The sequence below is a fragment of the Nesoenas mayeri genome (assembly GCF_963082525.1).
Source record: "Nesoenas mayeri genome assembly, chromosome: 1".
Taxonomy (NCBI): Eukaryota; Metazoa; Chordata; class Aves; order Columbiformes; family Columbidae; genus Nesoenas; species Nesoenas mayeri.
In genome coordinates, this window is record NC_137541.1 from 117,092,853 (window position 1) to 117,107,048 (window position 14,196).

At 37.7% G+C, this 14,196-nt stretch overlaps 1 protein-coding gene across 1 annotated transcript; it reads right to left on the bottom strand.

Moving 5' to 3' along the window:
- Positions 1-340: 340 nt before the first annotated feature.
- FUNDC1 (FUN14 domain containing 1) lies at positions 341-13,770 on the bottom strand. Its single transcript, XM_080359406.1, has 5 exons — positions 13,644-13,770; positions 11,267-11,423; positions 9,336-9,411; positions 2,489-2,617; positions 341-957 (listed from the first exon to the last, which is right to left on the bottom strand). Exons 1-5 carry the CDS (start codon positions 13,672-13,674, stop codon positions 880-882), a joined length of 471 nt encoding a protein of 156 aa, XP_080215532.1. The 5' UTR covers positions 13,675-13,770; the 3' UTR covers positions 341-879.
- Positions 13,771-14,196: the final 426 nt, after the last annotated feature.

Consider the following 14,196-nt stretch of genomic DNA (forward strand, 5'->3'; position numbering starts at 1 on the left):
AAGTACTGGCCCTTGCAAAGTGCTCAGACAGAACCTCATGTCTTCATCTCACCAGCTACCCAAGTCTGAAATGACCTCCGTGGTTTACAGAGTGTAAAACAATCAAGCATCTGATCACTGTGGAATCTGCACTTGCAATTATTATCTGCACATCACAGTTTTATCAATGAGTTTATGCATGTCTACACATCTGGGAAAATAACATATATACATTCACTTAGCACACAAATACCACAAGCATCTTTGGAAATATTTGTACCAGATGCCTGCAGGCTATAAACATTAAACTTTTTTATTGTCTGCGTACACAAAGGCCAGAGTCAAAGTTAATTTTCACCTTTAATAAGCTCATGATTCTTCGTTATTTAATACTCTGTAAAAAGGTATTACAGATTGATAGATTATTGCAGTGACTTCTAAAGAACAGCCATGAGGCTGAAACTATGATATCATATATTTAATCATTGATACTATCTACTACAGCATGAAGAAAAATACTTTTAAAATAAACAATATTTAACTGAAAACATAGAAATGGAGCTTGCTTTCTTACAGTATGGTAACATATCTATATTCCAAGAATAACATTTTTTTAAAATGCTATATCTTGAAAGGTCATAGATAAAAAGAGTCATGATGAAGATGAACCAGTTTTGCCCAGAAATGCTATAATGAGCACACTGCACAGTTTTTCAGCAAATCCTAGTTTTGCCAAGCTTCAAGAGGCAAAAGCCTGAAATGTAAAAGCTTCCAAATTGTCTAGCTAGTCCACTCGTTCTGCTCTTGAAGGCCCAGTGACCCACCCCGCTTTAAGGCAGCGTGTCACCACAACTGTTCTTTGCTGATGTGAATGCCATCAGGAAGAGACGATTCAGGTCCTTACGATGCCAGGCCTAATAAAAAGCCTCCAACAAATCCACTGGACACCACAATGTTCTGTTTGATAAATTCTGTTGACTGAGAAGAAAAACAATATTTGTAAAGAACTGAGTCAGTTGTGTCCAATTGTAACATTTAATACTTAGCACAACTGCCTGGAAACAATACTACTAAAATTATGGAGGGGGGGAAGTAACATGCTTAAAAACATATACAGCTAGGCGGCAACTGCTGGCACCAATGGAGTGAAAACTGATTCTCAGCTGTCTTTTAAAATATATTTAAAATACAGTTTGCATTTAAAAAGTCAAAATACAGAGGAATTATCATTGCAATTTCATGCCATTACCACTTTTGTTTTGATATTAAAGCAAGACAGATGTTCTACAAACTCCCTTGGAAAAAAAAAACAAAACCATGAGTGCTATCATCACTTCAATTTTAATCACATGAAAGTAGTTATTTTTAAAAATACTTTTTTTTTTGAAGACTAGATCATTGAAAAATAAATACACTTCACTCCACTATGAGCCAGTTTCCTAACAACTTAATGCTACAAAAACCGTATTTGTATGACATTTGTATACAATATTTCATTAAGTAATAGCCCATAATATAACACGTTATATCAAACAAGTGCCATTTCATAAATCCTCCACTTCAAACACTTCAGATTGGCTACTAGTGCACAATTAGAAGAGAGTAACATAATCTGGAGGGAAAAAAAAGAAAACAAAAAGGAAATAGCAAAAACCCCCATTCTGTCCCATCCAATTTCTGCAGTGGGATGGAGAACAAGTTGAGCTATTTGGGGTACAGAAGCAGCTAAAAAACCATCTCTCGAACTGCCACTTCACATTCACGTTAAAAATTAAATTTTTATCAAGCTATATGCAACTGCATACAGGTTAGATCTGAGATGTCAAAACTCTTAATTACAGAGTGCTAGTGTGGCTGCTGTTACATTATCTGCAACATATTCAAAATCACAATTTGCAGTTACTGAGAAAGAAACTTTGACTGTCCGTATGAAATTTGAAAATATCTAAAAACAGGCTGGTGGCAGCGTGCTCCTTTTGGTTTGCTTTTTTTTTTTTTCACAATTAAATAAAAGCCTTCAAATAACAGAATGAAACAGCCTTAGTGACACTGATCACTATCACAGGCTACCTCTTTCTAACACAGTATGTAACTGACAGATTGTGACAACAGATATTCTTCAAACTACAAAAATGAGATAAACTCCACAACTGTAGCTATGAAGTCACTATAGCTTTCCTCCAGAAACAAAGGTCAGTCTTTTTCCAACTAAGTAATTTTGTTATCAGCCAACTAAGAAGATCTGGGTTTTGTCTTTGTAGCTACCATGTCTTAACCACAACACCCTCAACTTCTTACTGCGTCAGAACCTGTGTGCCATCTTTAAGAATGAATGAACTGGAAAGCTAAATGAACAGGAGAGTATAATCTGCTAACTTTTAATAAGATATACAGCCAGGTCATTTCCGATGCCTTCCAGTTTTGCACTTGCATTTTCAACTAATCACCACCTGCAGTGGAAGGTAAGAAAAACTGGCTGGTAGAAAACAGTTTATCACCTTAGACTTACCTCTTCAATTAGAGTATTGATTTCAGGTGCTGCCTTATTTGCACGCTTTTTTAACTGCTTTTTTGCTTTGTTTACATCTTTTTCAACTCTCTTCCAGTCAACTTGTACGTATCCACTATGACTAGCAATCTAGGAAAATTAAAGTGTATTTAGTACAGTTGTAGTTAACATTTTATGAGTCAAAATATAGTATCTTAGTAACTACACTTTTTAATTTCAGACATTGTGCCAAATACAGCAGGTACTCTGCTTAAAATAAACTTAGAGTTTTCCACAGTAACAATTAAAATTAGAACAAGCAATGACAAAATTCAGTAGACTACTGTTAATTTTACCTCTTCTCTATTTAGTTATAAAAGCTTTAAATAACAATATTTTTTCCTCAGCATTTACTGTAACTTAACTTGTAAGAAAAGGAAAGAGAAAAAAACATTCATAGGACAACAATGAAAAAACTTTCATTTCAGCTTCTTTCAGAATTGTGGAATTCAAATTTGTGACAGGATATTCAGGACCAATCAGAATAATCCCTGAAAATACTGAAAATTATTATTTTCTCCTATATCATTTAAACTGGCCAAGAAAAAAAAAAAAGTATTTAATACAAGAGAATTCCCATATTTTTTATAAAACCAATTAGTAGAAAAATAACACACTCTGTAACATCAGCGAAATAGGCAAGTTTTGGGGGATTGTTCATACCAATTTATGCTGAAACTCCCAAAACACTTAAACAACATCCATGAGATTTTTAGCACATTTCACCATCATCCCAACCCTTAATTTCTCTTACTAAGATTTTGTCCTGGAAAAACAGAAGATGTTGTGTTGCTTGACCAACACTAGACCAATTTCCTTAAGACAATTCACAAAAGAAATACATATTTAGATGTTTATAAGATCATAGCTTAAAAAAGGAATCAGGTAATTACTGCATGCTCTAGAGAACAGTTAAAATAAACAACTCATTAGTTGGGGAAAAAGGAGAGGAAAAATCAAAACTAAGGATTACTGCTTGTTTTAAGGGCTAAAACAAATAGATAGAGACCACTAATTTAAAGGCAAATGACATATATGAAAAACACTTTATGAAAAATAATATTTCTCAGATCCTTCTTAAGGTCATGTTTGGCAAATTTGTGTACTTTATGTAAATGCATTCTATACAAATGGTACAATTGGTAAATAAAATTCACAGATAATGAAGTTTTGTGGAACAGATATTTAAAAATATAATTTATTTGGGATGGCATAAAAAAAGGTTCAACATCACTTGCAGGCACCGAATTTTATTTTTCACATAGTTCTTTCTACCAAATAAGTAAAATCAGACCGCCACGATCCTGGAGGAAAAAAAACAAAACAAAACAAAAACAAGTAAGCAAACAAAGAAAAAACAAAAAACAAAACAGGGAAAAAACAAAACAAAACAAAAAACACAACACAAAACCAGAACTACACAAAACAAAAGCACAGGAAAAAAAAATAAAAAGAAAAAAATTTAAAAGAAATAAAAAACCACAACAATACTCTACCGCCAAAAAATCACCACAAAAACCCCCCAAACTAAAATGCAGTAAAAGTCAGACAGATTTTGGCTAAATTAAAGTACCTAAATGAAGCTCCTAAAAGGCCACGTATGTCAGAAAGTAAACTTCAGTTTTCATCTTTGAACAAGATTTAAGAAAACAATTAAATGAACAAATGCAAAATGAACTTATTAGATATTATATTCTCCTTTATTTCATACATCAGAATATGACAAATTCATTGACCTTGCCTGCCTGTTGTAAAACCACTTATCCACATAGGCACTAGTGTTAGGTAGGGATAGCTAATTAAAGACTGTGTATGGTATGAAAACATGAACAAGTCACTGGATGACATACCAGGAAAAACTAAAAACAAAAACATTGCGTGTTGGGGTAATTTTTATATTATAAATTTTACAGGAATTACAAGAACTCCCAAGTGTTGAATTGGTGCCTTCTAACTCATACAACTGAAAACTAAATATGGACTGATCTACCCAGTCCAACACAATGTAAGAAATGCTAATATATTTGTTTATGTATAGTTTAATTAGCTCATTTACCCATACAGTACAAGGATGAGGCAGAAGGTTGACTATGTTGTTTATCTCTCCAGTAGTAACAACTTACATTTGTATCAAAACTCCAGTTTAAATAATACAAATTATACTACTTTTCTCCTTAAGCTTAGTAGCAGAAATCTCAAATTTTGCTTTTGAGTTTTTGTACACATCCACGAAATAAGCAAGAGAGGACAACATTTTGAATATAAAATTTATAACTAAGAAAAAACCCAAAACAACCAACAACAAACCTATACTTCACTGCAGTGACAGGGCCTGTGTCATATCTACTTTGGCTGCAATACTACTAATTATATTACTTTGTAGGTAAGTGCAGAAATAATCCCACTGAACTCAAATGTTGGTGAGACAGATTTCAATTTTTAGACCCCAATATATCATAAAAAAACTATGAACTTACAACAGTAAATTTACATAAACTCAAATTCTTAAATTTATTTAGTATTTTTAAACCCCACCCCTACAATATCAGAGAAGCTAAAATAATAATATTCCATTGTCAGTTCCATACTTGATATATGGGAGACATATAGGTCTATAGATATAGGTATATATTATTAAAGAGCCATATGGGGGAGTGGGGGGTATGTGTGTATATACATATATATATGTTTACAAAAATCTACTTATATGTATCTATGATAATAGAATAATATATAGATTATACACACATATACCTCTCCCTCATATATCACATTAGTAAAATTTATTTTTGTGCAAGATCTTCCAGAACTGCTGATAAAATAATGAAAAAAACACAGCAATTCAGGAACACTAAATATATGTGCATCTTTCTCTACAGTACCAAAGAAAACAGAGATCTTAAGGGAAGACCTCATTTTGGGGGTGGTGCTGGAGAGGCATGTTAATATTTTGTGGATGTGAAACATCAGTAAGAGTAATGAGCAAAAAAACATTTAAGGGCAAAAAACATATACAGCAGGATGGTACAAAAGAGTTCTCAAAGAGAAAACCTCTGATACTAAAAAAGCCCAACCAAGCCTGGAAGGTACAGGCAGCTCCCTGTGTTCAGTTGTCTGTGCAGCATGCAGAAGCCACGTATACTTCTAGGTATTTACTGGCATTTACATAGGTAGCAACCCCCATCACACTCAACCAGTTTCCAGAACAGATCTGACAAGTATCTCACTTCGATATAGAGATGAGGAGGGACTGAGAAACGATACGTTTTTGGCAGAAACTGGCACAGCTCCACTGTAACCAGTGAAACTACTCCAATTAATAAAGGCAAAGAAACAGTGCCCCTCAATTTTGTGTCAAAACCTGCAAGAAATAGTGTTTTTCTTTCAAAGGCTAACTCCCAACTACCATTTGCTTTGGCTGTTTCACTGAATGTTCGCTGAAAGTCTGCAGATGTCAACTATGAAGTGGGATATTCATTGCAAAGTTGAATACAGCTTCTCATTAAGCCTCCACCCGAAAGCCCATTGTTCTCCCCACCACTTTACTGAGATGCCCCATCATCATGGTAAGCTATCAACAAACCCCTGTGTGATATATAACCAAGGTTATCTTAGACTTCATTTTGTTTCTTGTATTGTTTTCAAAGATTTACTTAAGTTAGAAAATAATTTAGTGAAGAACTCAATTCATCAATGGCATGCTAATGTAAGTAGGCAAAATACATTAGTGAAAGCAAAAACAACAAACAAGAATACAATTTAATGATTAAATAATAGTCAACACACAATGGAAAAACCCGCAATTTGTATGTTGACTGCAGAGCAAAAAGCAACGAAACCATCATTAAAGATACAGGAGTTTAAAAAACACAGACAGAACAGGTGCTCACTACGAAGAACAACTGCTTTTAACTAATTGATTTTAGCAGAACCACGAGTTCATACTTTCCTACTCTTAGGATTTCACTGAACTCCATGCTGTATAAACCAGAAGTTATACAAGAAAAATCCCTTACTTGCTACGAGAAAGGAATGGTCTTTTCCTTAATACAGTTTGTGGGGTATTGGTCTTACACCAGCATATTTTACAAGCTACATGTATTTCAATAAAAAGGATAGTTAATTGGTTAAATTAAGCTGTTGACACATCCAGCACGAAGATGTGACAACAGATCTTAATTTTTATACACTGTGCGAATTCCTTAATGTAATTTTTATTCTCTCCTCAGACTATTTTTCATTTAATCTGTAATAAGACTGAAAAATTTCTAGATCACTTACAAAAAAATGAAAAAATGAAAAAAAAAAACCTTTTTTGTTTCTTGTACAAACTGACACTCAAAAAACGTATTGCTTTCAGTTTCCCGCTAGATTTCTTCAGATGATGTCATTGCATGCTGAAGAAAAAAAATGCATTATTTTAGTTTCAGGATTAAAAAGTTTCACTGAATGGGCTTTCACCAAGAATCTTTCCTTTTGTAGTTCTTCTTTGTGTTTTAGCAGGTAATTACAGCACCAATACCGCAATCAGAAGCTGAAATTAAATCTGCAACTTCAGAGGAATTTACAGATAAAAATGAAGTTTCTAGTCATGTGCTGAAATGTGCCTCTGCCCACTCAGGGGAAGCACTGAACATGTGTTCATAGGAAAACTAAAATCACGATGTGTGATCTTTAAATGAAAAAACTAAAGACTACAGAAAGGTAATTACACTGTAGAATTTATGACACAGCATTAAAATGCAAACCATTTTGAATTAAAATGAAAGACTACGACATTTACTTAATTTTCTTCCAAGAGAATCTGATCTTACTTAATGAAAGATATAGACAAGTCAATCAAAACATGGAACTTGTTTTTCCCCTTGGATAGTATTCCTTTTCAGATATACTGTGAGACCAACTAAGAAATCAGACACTCAAAGACATGGCAAACCTATTTTATGTACAGGAAAGCTGCCCTAGCTTCACAAGTCAAAAAGCAAAAGTACTGCACAAGTAACATCTTTTAAGTAATTTCTCTTTTCTTTTGTCTGTATGTCTTAGTTTTAACTTTTTAGTTTCCTGTAGTCAGATGCACTAGTGAAGGCACCTGCAGGCAACATTCTGTCTGCTAGCCCTGGATGCCAGGCCTTGTTCCGTTGGCAGTTCTTATCTAAATATGACTGACAAGCCTTTCAAAGAATTAAGACCAATGGCATACAATATGGGGAGCTTCTGGTCTTTAAGTCAACTAGATGAAAAGCATCACGTGTACTTCAAGATCCACTGCATATGCACATATATGTGTATATAAAGATTTAATTCTTCCCTCATGATTCAGGAATATATATTATAGGCTAAAGAAGTCCAGAGAACTCCATGAAATTGATTCATTTGCTGGCATAGCACATTTTGCCAAAACTTCACATCTGGATGATTCTAAACCCTTTCAGACTCGACACCCTTGTTAAATGTTCAGGTACAAGGCCAATAACCATTGATGTCCAGAAGACTTAAAAGGGCCATAAATGCATAATTGTGAAGTGGAATGAATGCTAATACAATAAAGCTTCATTATCAAAACTACTTATATCTTTTTGCATTGCTGTTGATGCTTGCTTTTGAGTAATTTAAAATAAAATATTCTTTATATTTTTTGAAAACGACTTAAGCCAAATAGCTCCAAGAGCATACACTCTCATGCAAGTTCTGCAGTTCAGTTATATGTTCAACCCGAACAAAAAAACACAAAGAAAACCCCAAACCAAACCCCAAAGCAGTAGAGAACATGATCATGAAGGAAGCAAGAATACATCACACAACTGTGACAGTTTGATGCATTACACTGGAGCAATCAGAGGTGCTACCCAAACCTTCCTGATCAACGACTGCAACAGCCATTACAATCAAAGAAATAACTACATGTGGGATATGCTTTTCAGAAACCCTTTAGGGCAATGTTGGAAAGAATAAAATATGTATCTTCAACATCCTGTCTCAAAATGGTATACTATTTGCATGAACCTAAATAGGCACCAGTCTATTTCCTATTTGAGGAAAAATAATAAGCTCACAGGTATTAAGACATGAAAAATGCCACTAAAAAAATTAAGAATTACTTGGCATCTTAGAGAAGGATATGTAAAATTCTCCTTCACTTGAAATGTCCTCATCTAATGCAAAGGCTTTTTGGAAATATGCCCTCCTCTAACCACACTATCTGATGAAAAATGCAAATGGCCATGCCAGATGACATAATTAAAAAATTTTAGACTTGAAATTCAATTGAACAGAGGAATGCAATAAAGCTATCAGATGTCAGCAAAGCTTCAGAGGTTCAACAGATATAACAAGTAAATACAGCATGGGGAAAAAAGTGAAAAAAGAGGCTTCATAGTGCGACCAGACCACCCCTCAAAGCAACTGCCAAAGCAGCCTACTTCTAAAGCACTGATAAAATTCTCCAGCCTATTTAAAATAAATACAAGTTCAATTCCTTGATCTCCCTAACCAGAGGTTTACAGGCAGTTCCTCTAATCTGGCAATACTGAATTACATATAGCATCTCAGTTTCTGCACAAAGATTTCTTTTTGGCTTACTACAAACTATTTTACAGGATACAGTAGATTCCAATTTACCACTGATTTTTAGACATGTCTCTTTTGCATGCAATATTCCAGCTGAAATGTAAGTTTTTGATTGATAAGACTTAAAAGAGGAATTAGATAAGAAGCCTTCCTAGTTAAATTCTACCCAACAGCTGTGTTTTTCCTATTGTTTAGTAAATAACATTTGCCAACTTATAAAGCATGAAATGCTACATACTTGAAGCAGAAGAAAGCCACCACCTACTGCAGTTGCTGCAAGCTTTCCGACTTTCTGGAACAAAAATCCCGCACACCTTAGGAGAACAAAAAAAACAACACCCAGTCCAATGAATTTGTCTACTGAACAACACCACACTTTAAAAATTCCTGACTACAACTATTACTATTTTTTCATTTTACAAAGAAAACGTATCATTTCACATTTTAAAATTTTTAAAACAGACTATTTAATACAACTAATATTTAATTAATAATGTCTAACAGAAGACAAAATAAGTAATGGTTGCAAGTTCATGATTGTCTGATGGTGCCTTCAAAGTAAGCTTGAAATCTCCAGACCTCGTCTACACACAAAAGCTGTATGCTGCTATTAAATGTAGCATTTTAGTAGAGCACAATGCAATAAATATAAAAGTGCCATTAAAACTGTTCCCAAACAAAAGGTTAATATATTATGCCATCATTTAGCTTAACTACACGACCCATAAGTTAAATATCTCAGGTAAAAAGAAGTTACATCTCTACTGCAGTAGTTAAAATCAACAGGACCCCTCTATAAGGCCATGACCTTAGTCTATTTTTAATTGATCAAAGCAACCAGCAAATCAGTATCTCCTTCACAGTCTCCAAACACTCCCACATCAAAGAGAACAGCATAGATACTGATATCACAGAATGATTTGGGCAGGAAGGGACGTCTGGAGGTCGTTTGGTCCAGCCACCTTCCCAAAACTGGGCCAGCTGCAAAGTCCGATTCAACCTCCAAGCTAAACCAGGTTGCTCAGGATCCTAACCCAGGCAAGCCTTGAATACTTCCAAGGTTGATGGTTCCATAACTTCTCTGGGCAACTCTACTGGTGCCTGACTCCTCCCCGCTGCCACCCACACATACAGGGGAATCTTTCTCCCCCTGCATCAGAGTAGTGAATTCATATTTATGTACATGAATACAGACGGAGAGGTATACACATCTACAGACACTGTAACATACAGTTTCCAGATCTTTCAATAAGCCAGTTTTTATGTATGCCAGATGAACTCTTCCCTAGAAGTATCAGAGTTTATGTATACACAACTAACTTTTAAAAATAACTTTAAGGCTACAGAGGCAAATAAAAAAGACTGAAAGCTAAGTCTGCACTCCTCAAAGCTGCACTGAGCCTGGACATGACAATTCCATTTTTAGTCTACTTCATCTTGCATATCTGGCATAATTCTGTTTTAAAAGTTACTGTGCTACCACAATGTTGCTTTTTTAAGATTTTTTTTTTTTAGAATACTGGAATAAACGAATACGACTCAAATAACTTTGACAAACAGAAAATAACTTGATATAGTTGCTAAGACTGTGGTCACATTTTCCGGTTTAAGTTCTGATCATTACTGTCTAGTTTTCACCATGAATCATTTTAGCATAACTATGCTGTGGTATCTCTCTTCAGTTAACATGAGAGCAGACTGTTAATTTGTTCAAAATGGCTCCAGCTGAATCTAGAGAAAAAAGTCTCTATAAAATGAGGACCTTAAATAAAAGTACATTCTGCCACACATTTTCTTCATTTATTTTACCTATAAAATGTGTTAGCCATAACATCATAACTAGGTTTCTAAATCCCTACTAGTAAGAAAATATGCTTTTCCATACAAACAAAAGTTATATGCAGTAATTTGCCATTTATTCCTTGTACTTTTAGCGTTCTGGCATTCCCCAAATCCTTTTCAGAATAACTGGTATGAGTTTCCTTAGCTAACTGGTATTTTACCAATACGACAAAATAGTTTAGAATGACGAGTCAGAGTAATGAGTTCAAGAAATTGTTCACAATCTTGATCAGTGATAAAGGAAATCTGTTTCAATTAGCCTTGGAAAGGGATCTTCTAAGAACAGTAAAATGCCTAGCAAAGTTATGAGAAGAGATGCTCCCTCACCAGCCAGTCACGCCGCCCATCACAATCTGAGTAGCTACAGAATATTTTTCTACAATTGGTCCTGAATTTCGGCCAAACACACGATTCCACCAATGGTGACGTCGGGCATATTCTGTTAAATCCAACACTTCATAGGAATCATCGTCACTTTCGTGTTCTTGGGGAAAAAAAAGAAAAAAGAAAAAAGAAAAAAAAATTATTTTCTGTTATACAGTAAATAAACAACCTATGTAAAAACCCCAAATATTAACAACCGGTTTTGGTATTAACCGACTAATCCCATGGTTTAAATTGCAGCATACAGGCTACCTAGGGTCCAGCAGCTCCCAGAATAAAGGATCTGGGGAGTTTTTATGCCATAATCTTTGAAAGTAAGGAAGATAGGACTATAGGGAAGGTATAATCTACAAAATCCATGACTGGCACAGAAAAGGTGAACAGGAATCTCCTACCTGTTCAAGTCGAGAAACCAAAAGGTATCAGATGAAACTAGAAGGTTCAAAAAGAATAAAAGGAAGTATTCCTGTCCTTTACCACTCAATCCCCCCAAAAGCCCTGGTTAACCCATGGAACAGCTCTCTGCAGGTTGCTGTAGATACCAAAAGCTGATGTGGACTCCAAATAACAACAGAATAAAAGGGGAAATAAAAAAATCCACCAAGGGCTGTCAGACACAAGGACAACAACCACGGCTAATGAGGTCTTAGGCTGAAATCATTAAAAACCTTCTGAGAATGTATCACGACATGCTTACCCTGTTAAATCTTAGTTCATCCTGCAGCTGATGGCTTTCATGATGGGATGCTGGGCTTTCACCTGACCTACTACAACTCCTTTTACAATCTTAAGCAATGCGAAACATGTCTAATGTAACAGGAAAGACACACATCGCTTCTGGAGAAACAAAAACTTAGAAAGATTGAGGAAAACACTGGGCCAGAAATTCTCAGAGGGCTAGACATCAGCATATGCTAATAAGCCAAAGACACTTCTGATCCTTTTCCACAACAGATGAAATGGATGAGGCTGGGACTTCAACCAAGTTCCACACTTTCAGTGCAGTTCCGTCAACACTTTCAAAATAGCCCTCCTACAACTTCAAATTAGAGATCCTAAATACCACATCAACATCAAAGGATTATGTCTTTTTTGAAAAATTATTTTTAAAGCATATCATAGTTCAATGGACAAACACACTTTAATTAATGTCCACTTCAGTTAAATGTATTTAAGGTGAAACATAAGTTCAGCAATGATGCTGGGACATTCCAAAGACAAAGAAATTAAATTACTACCTAGAATTACAAAGACTGTAGATGTAAACATCCTACTAAGAATGTCAGAAACTTTTTTAAACTCTTACTACAAGCATGGGTAAAAGGCTAAAGAATGGAAGAAACACCCATGTAGGTATGAATTCTTTCCCTTTATTATCATCTAAATGTTCCAGAGCACCAATACATAAATAGCAAGACTTGTAATGCTAAAATGGTGTTATTGAATTTCCATTACTTCCAACTTTGAGACATCGAGTGCGAACTGTTTAACATCTTTAAATGGAAAAGAACATAAAAATGCCACCACAGACTGTTAGATCCGTTACTTCTGCCCCTAAATTAATTAATATTCAAATAAAACCTCAAACAAGTATAACACGTTGTGCAGAAAATCACAACGTCAGAGCTTTTTCTATTGATTTAAAAAAAAAAATGAATTCCTTTCCTAGCAGGATAATCACATGCACACTCTTCACGCACGTGAAACTGTGCCTGTGCAAAAGGCGCTACACCATAAGGCCACACCGACACACTTAAAACATCTGCCAATTAAAAGACGTGGAGACGGCGGAGCCCAGGGAAACCGCTCCCGGTTTCCCCCGTCCGCTCTGCCGGTGCGGTTCGGGGCCCCACCGAGGCCAGAGCCCGGCACTTGCCACTATCTGTCGAGTTCTACGGCGGCTTCCAGCCGAGGGCCCGCTGCTCCCTCCCCGCCCCCTCATGCCGCTCCCCCCGAGAGGGCCACTCGGCGCTGACGCCGCGGGACGAGGCCGCAAAGCGCGGGCATGGGCCGGGAGAGGTGCCAGGGCCGCCAGTAACCGCCACTTGAGCCCGCGCGGGGACTGGCCAACGGCGACGCGCGAGGCCCGGCGCGCAGGCGCCCCGCCCCTCCCCCACCGGCCGCGCGGACGGGAGGGCGGACGGGGGAGGGGCAGAGCCCGGGCCAGCCCTCCCCAGGGCGCCGGCAGCATCTGGGAGACCAGGTTGCCCCGTGCTCCCGGGAGGAAGCGCGGCCGTCATGCCTGCTCCCCTGTCCCGTAACGGGACGGGATAGGACGCGCCGCTGCGGACGCACCCGAGCCCACGGGGAGCTCACTGACCTGGGGCGGTGCGGGGCCGCCGCGCCGCCATGTTGGCTGGTGTTGACAGCCGAGCCGGGCCTGCGGCCGCGTCGCTCCGCCCACCAAGGGCCGCTCTGCGCCGCCAACAGCCGCGCCGCTCCGTGCGCGTTCCCAGCCCGCCGCGGCACCGCCCCCTCTGCCGCCGCGGGGCCGCAGCGCGCATGCGCCCGACACCCTCCCCTTTTCCATCGGGAGCGCTCGGGGGCTCTCCCCGAGGCGGCAGGTGACGTCACGGGCAGCGCGGGGTGTCCCCCCTGCGCCGCGGAGGGTTGTGGGGGCTGTAGTTCCCTAGGGGGAGCGGGGCGGCCATTTTCAAAAAGCCTCAGAGCTCTTGCTGTGGGTGAGAAGGGGTTCCAGAACACACCTCGCCTTGACACGGCCGTGAGGTGTCCCATAAACATTAATAACCACAAAAAGGACACAAAGCGCAAGGCCCCTCAAAGAACAAAGGTTACAGTCAACGCGAGCCATTAAACATTTAAAAGAGGGGAAATTTGGAATTGCCCGACCCCAGTTTACTCCCTTTCCATGA

Bases quoted from the DNA above. Each gene is read 5' to 3' on its own strand.
- FUNDC1 (XM_080359406.1), bottom strand. From the start codon at position 13,674: ATGGCGGCGCGGCGGCCCCGCACCGCCCCAG. The intron at 11,424-13,643 runs GTCAGTGAGCTC...TTTTTCCCCAAG, and splicing joins GCGGCCCCGCACCGCCCCAG to AACACGAAAGTGACGATGAT. The intron at 2,618-9,335 runs GTATGTAGCATT...TAATTTTCCTAG, and splicing joins GTGGCTTTCTTCTGCTTCAA to ATTGCTAGTCATAGTGGATA.